A 9,418-nucleotide genomic window follows, 5' to 3' on the forward strand; every position below is an offset into this window, starting at 1 on the left:
TGCTCCCGTAAAGATTTACAGCCTCAGAAACCCTGTACAGGGTCGCTATGAGTCGGAACTGACTCCACGGCACATAACAACAACAACAACAACAATGCCTGTTAAGCTAAGGAGCCTCTGGTAGCGTAGTGGTTACGAATCGGGTTGTAAACCACAAGATCGGCAGTTCGAAACTACCAGCTGTTCCGCGGGAGGAAGATGAGGCTTTCTGCTTCCGTAAAGATTTACAGCCTCAGAAACCCTGTACAGGGTCGCTGTGAGTCGGAACCGACTCCATGGTATATAACAACAACAACAACAATGCCTGTTAAAGCCTTACAGGGACATTTTCGCTCATTAACTCCCAGAAATTCATTCCCTGTAACAAAGCTTTAGAAAGCACAGTACCTGTTCTCACGTAGGATCTCAGTGTGACATAAACGTTTATCATTTCAGTCATGGTTCAGTTTGGTTCTTTCGGCTTTTATACTTTTGAAGTGTTAGAAGTGTTAGCTTTGCAGATATCTGTATGTAATTTAAATTTAAATTGAACTTTATGCTCCCTGACTCACTCAAGGCCTCCTGAGGAATTCTTCTTTGAATTTAGAAAACATAATTCTTTGAAGAAATCTGTTTTTATTTCTTGCTGGTAAACCTGGCCTTCCATTCAGTCCCCATTTGTTGGAGAGTAGTTAATTTCTACTGTGGAATCTTGGTGTGATGCTGTAGGTATGCACTGAATGGCTAACTGCAAGATTAGGAGTTTAAGCCCACCAGCTGCTCCTCAGAAACCCTATGCAGGGCTGCTGTGAGTCAGAACCAACTTGACGACACACAACAACAAAAACAATAAATGTTGTAACTGTAACAATTGTCTCTCAAAAAAGAAACCCAAACCTGGAAGCCATTGAACTGATCCTGACTCACGGTGATCCCACATGTGGCCAAGTAGAACTGTGCTTCAGGGCGGAAGTAGTTCACCAGGCCTTTCTCTGAGGTGCCTTGGATTGTCAATCTTTGCTTGTTCTTCAGTGCCATCGAGTCCGTTCTGACTCAGTGCGCTGGATAGGGTTTCCAAGGAGCGGCTGGTGGGTGTGAAACCCTGAGCTTGCAGTTCACATTTGAATTTGTATCTTACTGCGCCACACCAGGAATTCACCATCTGTACCACACAGGGACTCCGTGTTTCTCCCTAGACCCTATTCGGTAGTGGTGTTGTTAGGAAGTGCCGTTGAGTTGGTTCCAACCCATAGCAACCCTGTAGAGGGTTTCCGAGGACCAACTGGTAAGCTTGAACTGCCAACCTTGCCGTTTAAACTGACTTTGCAGTCCAGCGCATTAACCCACAGTGCCACACCAGGACTCCTATTTGATAGATCCTATTAAATGTTATTCACCAGCTGCTCCTTGGAAACTGTATACAGGGTTGTTAGAGGTCAGACCCGACTCGATGGTACTTAACAATAACAACAACAACATTAAATATTATAGGAGGTAGTAATTTTACTTTTTTAAATGGACTGTAGTTAGCAAAAAATGGCTCATCTAGCTGAAATGGTGGTGGTTCAGACTCACCGCCAGGTACACTGAAAAACAGGCCACAGCCTGAAAACCTTGTGGAGCTCACATGGGGTGACCTTGGGTCAGAATCAACCTGTCAGTAACTAACAATAACCACAATGGCATTGTTGTGGTTGTTTGGTGCCGTCCAGTCAGTTGTGATGCATAACAACACTCTGTCGGGTTTTTGAGACTCACTCAATCTTTGTGGGAACAGAAAGCTGCCTCTTTCTCCCTTGAACAACAATAGACCTTTGAGAAATAAAGTAGTTATTAATTGCTTTTAAAACTGTGGAAATTTCTTTTTAGGAGAACCCCCAATCAAAAGAAATTTGTTACATGAATTTGACATGATAGCAGAAAATCAAAAAAAATCCTTCCAAGCTGCCTCTAAAAGCACTCCAGATGGTAAAGTTATTTTCTCCTTCTCTTTTTCCATGTGTAGGTATGTGATGTAATATCTGTAAAGCTCTCTTTCTCGCCTTTTTTGGCGTGTCTGTATAAATTGGAGATAGCGTTGCTGTGTTGTTGTAGTCAATTTGTTAACCTTACACCTAGCCTTGTGTTTGAATGAATTCTCCGTGATAAAGCCCAGTGGGGCCCTGAGGCTCTCCATAACTAGTATAAAATAATTTTTATATTTATAAAGTAGATTATAAAATAATGACATTTGGGGGATTTTATTGTTGACTTTAGTGAGAGCTTGGTGTTGTGAAAGCTCGGGTTCGGGAGTCTAGGCAGGCTCCCCCCACCAGTCACCGGTCACCGCACGAGCTCTCCGTGCTGCAGACCCAGGAAGTAGCTGCTCTGCCATCAGCATGTGACTCAGTCTGTTGTTGCTGGTGGACCACTCCTGTCCACCTGTGCTAGGTCCTGTCCCGCCACCACTGGCTGCCGCCTCTGGAAGTTTGCCCTGTTCTCCTGACGCTACACTTTGGGAGAAGGAGCCATGGTGGCACAGTGGTTAAGCACTCAGCAGCTCTTTGAAAGGTTAGTGGTTTGAACCCACCAGTAGGAGAAAGATGTGGCAGTCTGCTTCTGCAAAGATTGTCGGTTTCAGAAACCCTACCGGGGAGTACTACTCTACCTGACAGAGTCCTGTGAGTCTGAATGCCTTGACAGCGAACACCCCCCACCACCCTTGGAGCGCCCTGGGTCTCTGTCCTGAGGCTCTTCTCTGACTACACTCCAGGGTCAGGCTAAGTTAGGTCTGCAGGCTCTGCCTGTCTCAGAACTTCAGAAAGATGAGGCTGTCTGCTCCCACCAAGATGTCCAGTCTCAGAAACCTATGGGGTCGCTGTGAGTCAGACCCGATCACAGTGGTTTGGTTTTCATGGTTCAGAGGCTTAGAAGTCCCACAAAAGCAATCAAGAACGTTGTGGGATTCTCCAACTCCTCCCCCATTTAATGATAAAGAATTGAGAGTTATCCTAAAGCCAGAATGGGTTGAATGTCTGTTAATGGGGGCAAAAGCCATCAATGTCATTGGGATGTAAATGTGGAAGTTGTGGGTGAGTGTTTGCATACGTATTGTTTAGCAGCAGTTAATAAACAAGGACTAAACGGTTAAATGTTCCGAAAATGGCATCTGCTTCTGTTGCTCTTTTCTTCTGACGCTGTGGTTCTCGAGCTTTACATAATTTCCTTTCATAAACTTGAGAAGGAACGTTTAAGGAGTCTATGCCGTTGTTGTCCTTAGAATATATATTATTATGGATTTGTTGTTGTCGTTGCTAGGTGCCATCCAGTCAGCACTGACTCATAGCAACCCTATCCTGTGTACAACAGAATGAAACACTTGCCCGGCCCTGCACCAACTTACATCATTGCTTCACTTGAGCCCAATGCTGCTGCCATTGTGTCAACCCATCTTTTTGGGGGTCTTCCTCTTTTTCACTGACCCTCCACTTTATTAAGCATTTTACCTGCCTTCTCCAGAGACTGGTATCTCCTTATGATGTCTGACGTATGATAGACAAAGTCTCATCGTCCTGCCTTCAAAGGATTATTCCGGTTATCCTTCTTCCCAGCACAGGTTGCTTTGTTCTTTTGGAAGTCCATGGTACTTTTAATATTCTCCTCCAGTACCATAACTCAGTTCTTCTATGGTCTTTCTTATTCATTGTCCCACTTTCACATGCATACGTGGTTATTGAAAATACCATGGCTTGGGTCAGGCACACCTTAGTCCTCAAACTGACATCTTTGCTTTTCAACACTTTAAAAAGGTCTTGTGCGGCAGATGTGCCTAATGCAATAGGTCGTTTGATTTCTTGACTGCTGCTTCCATGAGTGTTGATAGTTGATCCAAGAAGAATGAAGTCCTTGACAACTTCAATCTTTTCTCTGTTGATAAGAATGTTGTTTATTGGTCCAGTGGTGAGGATTTTTGTTTTCTTTACATTGAGATGTAATCCATACTGAAGGCTATGCTCTTTGATTTTCATCAGTAAATGTTTTAATCATCTTCACTTTCAGCAAGCAAGGTTGTATCATCTGCATATCACAGGTTGTTAATGAATCTTCCTCCAATCCTGATGCCACCTTTTTCTTCATATAATCCAGCTTCTTGGATTATTTGTTCAGTATACAGATTGAATAAGTATGCTGAAATAATACAACCCTGGCACACATCTTTCCTAATTTTAAACCATTCAGTGTTCCGTGTTCTGTTCGAACAACTGCTTCTTGGTCTATGTACAGGTTCCTTATGAGCACACTTAAGTATTCCAGAATACTTTGCAATGTTGTCCATAGCTTGTCATGATCCACACAATTGAAAACCTTTGTGTAGTCAATAAAGCACAGGTAAACATCTTTCTGGTATTCGCTTTTAGCCAAGATCCATTTGGCGTCAGCAAGATCCATTGCACGTCCTCTTCTAAATTTTTTTTTCTGTTCTTTCAGTTTGAGAAATGCTGAGCGTGTTCTTCCTTTTTGGTTTTCTAACCCCAGGTCTTTGCACATTTCATTATAATATTTGACTTTGTCTTCTCAAGCTGCCCTTTGAAATTTTCTATTTAGCTCTTTTACCTCCTCATTTCTTCCATTTACTTTAGCATCTCTACACTGGAGAGCAAGTTTCAGAGTATTTTTTGACATCCATTTTGGTCTTTTCCTTCTTTCTTGTCTTCTTAATGACCTTTTGCTTTCTTTCTGTATGATGTTCTTGATGTCACCCCACAACTCTTCTTGTCTTTGGTCATTAGTGTCTAATGCATCAAATCTGTTCTTGATGTTATCTGTAAATCCAAGATTATATCTTGACCCTCATGGACTTGTTTTAAATTTTTTAAGCTTCAGCCTGAACTTGCATATGAGCAATTGATGGTCTGTTTCACAGTCTGCCCCGGCCTTGTTTTGTCTGATGATATTGAGCTCTTCCACCATCTCTTTCCACAGATGTAGTCAACTTGGTTTCTGTGTATTCCATCTGATGAGGTCCATGTATATATATTAGTCTTTTATGTTGTTTAAAAAAGGTCTTTGCAATGAAGAAGCCATTGGTCATGCAGAATTCTTATCATTTGATCTCCAGCGTCATTTCTATCACCAAGGCCATATTTTCCAGCAACTCATCTTCCTCTTGGTTTCCAACCTATGCATTCCAGTTGCCAGTAATTATCAGTACATCTTGATTGCATGTTTGAGTCATTTCAGACTGAAGAAGTTGGTAGAATTCTTCAATTTCATCATCGCTGACTTTAGTAGTTGGTACATAAATTTGAATACCAGTTGTATTTTGTATTTACAGCGTACCAAGATCAAATTTCACTCAAAACAATTCCTATGTATTTTCCTGCGAACTCAATGAGTAGATGCATTTGTTTCCATTGATTTTCAATTTAGGATTTTTTTTTTTTTTTTTAATTTAATTTTGCATTTGTACATGTATCACATTTGCATAGTTCATCTGCCAAATCTCTAACTAGAAAGGCATAGTTGGACAAGTCTTCTTTCCATCTGTGCCCTGTCTATACTCCATACTGGATTTATATTTCTTGCTCACTCTAGCCCATTGCTTTTGAGTCAATTCTGCCTCGTGGCGACCCTGCAGAACAGAGTGGAACTTACCCTTAATCGTCTTTACTGGAGCACATTGCCTTCTCTTTCTTGCGCAGAGCGGCCGGTGGGTGTAAACACTACCACCATGATGCCTTTCCTCGCTATGCTGTTGTTTGTTATTGTGTGCCATCAAGTCAGTCTGACTCATAATGATCCCCATATAGAGTCACCAACCTTGCTATTAGCGGTCCAGCACTACACCAGGACACCTATCAGTCATTGTGCTGTATAGTTTTCAGTTTCCCTTGGCTAAATTTTTGCTCATGTCTTTTGTATTTGTATTCTGTGTTTATGCTGGGTTGTTTGTGTTTGTTTTTGTTTTTGTGGGCATGTTTGCTCTATGATTTAATTAGGAATGTAGTTGTCATTTTATGAATCAAAATTTTCTTTTGTTAGTTATTTACTTAGTATCCATTATTGTTGGCAACTACTGTTGAGAGGTTCTGACTACGTAGTTACCCTGTATGGGGCTCCCAAGGCTGTATATCTGTACTGGAACAGAAAGCCTCATCTTTCTCCTGGGGAGTGGCTGCTGGGCTTGAACCACTGACCCTGTGGTTCACAATCCAGTGCTTATCCTCTAGAGCCACCACACTAATGTATCCATTGTCGTTAAATACCATTGAGTCAGTTCTAACTCATAGCAGTATACAAGGAGTGGCTGGTAGGTTGAAGCCACCAACCTTGTAGTTATAAATATCTCAGAATTGTTTGTGTAAATATTTATAATATCATGTATAATAATAAACTGACATAGGAAATAAAATTACCCATTCGATTTTCAGTGATACGTAATGTAAAACAGTAATGTTTTTCTAGGGATAATGAAAGATAGAAGATTATTTATGCATCATATTTCCCTAAAGCCAATCACCTGTGCACCGTTTTGGTAAGCCAGCTTTACATTGTTATTGGGTGTTTTTTTTTAATTCATAAAATGTGATATAGTGGGCTTTATAATAAATACATATTTTTAAAACTCATGGCTGCTCTTCGTCACTAGCAGTACAGTCTTGAAACCATGTGCCAGGTTTGAACATTTCTCTCATTTTATTAGTGCTACTTCTATTATTCTGTTTCTTGAAATTTCATGATTTTGTGATGACGAATTAGATAAAATGAATTTGATTCCAGTTTTGCAGGGGAGTGCTGAGGTTCAGAGAGATTAAAGAAATTATAACAAATCAATTAACAAAAAGATGTCAGACCTCAAAGCTAATCTTTTCCATCTCTTGTCCCTCTCAAAACCCTACTAAAATTGGTGGAGGTGGTATGCTGTGTAGTCAGTTCTGGCTCATTGCGACCCTGCATAGAGTTTCCGAGGCTGTAAATCTTTATAGAAACAGAAAGCCTTATTTTACCCCCCATGATAAATGGCTGATAGTTTCGAACTGCTGACCTTGAGGTTAGCAGCCTGGCTTGTAACCACTGCCTTACCAGAGAAAATTAATAAGAGTTAAAACAAAACCATAAACCCAGAAGCACCAAGATCAGGTGGACCAGACACCATACCACGTTGGAAGCCAGAAAGCAGCCAGTGACTGGATGAGCCCGAGAAAACGAAGCCTCTGCCACCATTAGAGCAGAGGAGGCCGTGAGACTCGGGAAGATGCTAGACACAGTTGTGGGGTGGGGGGGTGGGGGGAAGATGCTAGACACAGTTGTGGGGTGGGGGGGTGGGGGGAAGATGCTAGACACAGTTGTGGGGTGGGGGGGTTGGGGAAGATGCTAGACACAGTTGTGGGGGTATGAGGGAATCAAGTCATGAGACTCCCTAGCCATCTTCCTGCCTGACCCAACCAGCCCTCTGGCCAAGTACTGGAAAGGGTTTCTCTTTGGAGTGTGACAAGCCCAACAGAAAAGCCTTCAAAATACAACCAGCTGGAAGCCTGAACTCCAGTCAGGGAAGGAGACCCCTGACGGGCCCGGCTGGCCAGCACCCAGGGTTCCGGTCACTGTGGACTGTGGACACCTAGCCAGGACCACTAGTCCTCAGAAGAAATCTGCTGTGCAAGAGAGCCACAAAAGTGCAAGTGTGAGGTGGTGGGAGGGCCTCTCTCACATACCAAGTGGTCTCACTTTGAAGCAGGACTACAAAGTTACTGAACTCACTAGAAGTGACAGAAGAATAACGTCATGAACACTCCTAGAATGTAGGACACTTAGAGAAATGGGGATGGGAATACAGGGGGTGAAATGGTCATTGGAAATGCCAGACAGATGGGGCTAGATTCCTGACAATGTGGAGGTTGAGAAAGTAGAAATTGAGGAAAAATGAAAGACGTTTTAGAAGAACTGATTTGAGACATTTTACGAGGACTGAAGGACAGGCAATTCTTTGGCTCAGAGGACCCACTGAATGAGCCCAATGAACAAAATGCTCACGTGTAGAGCACCGAGGACAGAGAGGAGCCTTCAGTTTTCCAGAGGAAGAGGAACGCAGGATTCAGGTCAAGTTTTCAGACTCATAATGGTTTGTATCCTTTCATCATCAACAACAGAAGCTAGTGGAGTATAGGCTCTAGAATACATAACGTTAAATGCCTGCCAAATTCTGAGAGAAAATGGTTTCCAACCTAGAATTCTGCCTGTCACTGCGCAGAATGTCAGTTAAGTATGGGGTAAACATTTCTCAGATGTGCATTGTCAAAAAAGTTCTCTGCCATTTACTTGTCTTGGGAAATGAGTAAAATCGTGCAGGAGGAAGACCTAGGACTTAAGAAACAAGAATTCAACACAGGACTGAGGCAGCAGGACTCCGCAGGGTGCAAATGGCTGTGCTGCTAGACCAGAGAGGAAGCCGGACCACCTGGAACAGGAGACCAGAGAGCCCTGACAGAGTTTGTGCTGATAAGATAAAATTAAGCATGCCTCAGATTAAGACCTTTCTTGGTGATAGTGGTGAATTGAACATACTCGTGTATTTTCACTGCTTCCTAGCATTTACCCAAATAAAGCGAAGGAATGTCCACACATGCATACTCACACCAAGGACAGGAAGAACGGGAGAGGGGACCACAGCTGCTCAGTTTTTGAAATCATGCAGGAAAAACAGACTCGAAGCTGGTGGTGCAGAGTGGAGGGCCATCCATTTACCCTGAAGAAACCTCAAAAGCTCAGGACTTGATTGGTGTCGGGTTTAGTTGTCTTCAGAATCGGACAGTGGAAAGAGAGGGAGCCAAGATAAGGAGGGGTAAGAGCATGTTAAGAAGCAATCAAATCTCCTTCCCTCCTTAAAACTGGGCCCACCTGAACTAGACTAGAGGTCGGCTCTCCAGAGAGGGCACAATGGAAGGTTCCTTTATTGGAGAACACAGTAAGCACAGATGAAGGCAGATGTAATGCACTGAAAGCCAGGGGGATACTTATGCAAATGAAAATAATGAAGACATATAATCAAACTTTCCAAAATCAAAGACACAGAGTGAATCCTAAAAGCAGCTCAGAAAAAAAAAGGCTACAAAGGAGAATGAGTAAGACTAAGCTCTGATTTCTCAGCAAAGTCCATGTAGGCAAGAATGACATATACAAAACTAATGGAAAAAAATGCTCCAACCAAGAATCCTATACCCAGCAAAGCTATTCCTCAATTACAACAGCAGAATTACAGGACATTTCCTGGTAAACAGAAATTAAAGGAATTTGTAATACCAGACAAACTTTACATTTACAAAAAAATGCTAAAGGGTATTCTTTGGTCTGAGAACCAACAACATCAGACAACAACCTGAGATTACCATATATGACACCACCCAGAACTCAATCCACATATGGAAGTATTTAAAGTAAAACCTAAAAGACTGAAAATGGGGAG

At 42.3% G+C, this 9,418-nt stretch overlaps 1 protein-coding gene across 1 annotated transcript in view; it reads left to right on the forward strand.

The window, feature by feature from the left end:
• BRCA2 (breast cancer 2, early onset) overlaps window positions 1-9,418 on the forward strand; it is an 82,747-nt gene that overhangs the window by 25,579 nt on the left and 47,750 nt on the right. The window contains 2 exon segments of the mRNA XM_006877849.1: window positions 1,849-1,947; window positions 6,424-6,493. Coding sequence (XP_006877911.1) covers window positions 1,849-1,947; window positions 6,424-6,493 — 169 coding nt within the window.

Source organism: Chrysochloris asiatica, unplaced genomic scaffold (genome assembly GCF_000296735.1).
Source record: "Chrysochloris asiatica unplaced genomic scaffold, ChrAsi1.0 scaffold00638, whole genome shotgun sequence".
Taxonomy (NCBI): Eukaryota; Metazoa; Chordata; class Mammalia; order Afrosoricida; family Chrysochloridae; genus Chrysochloris; species Chrysochloris asiatica.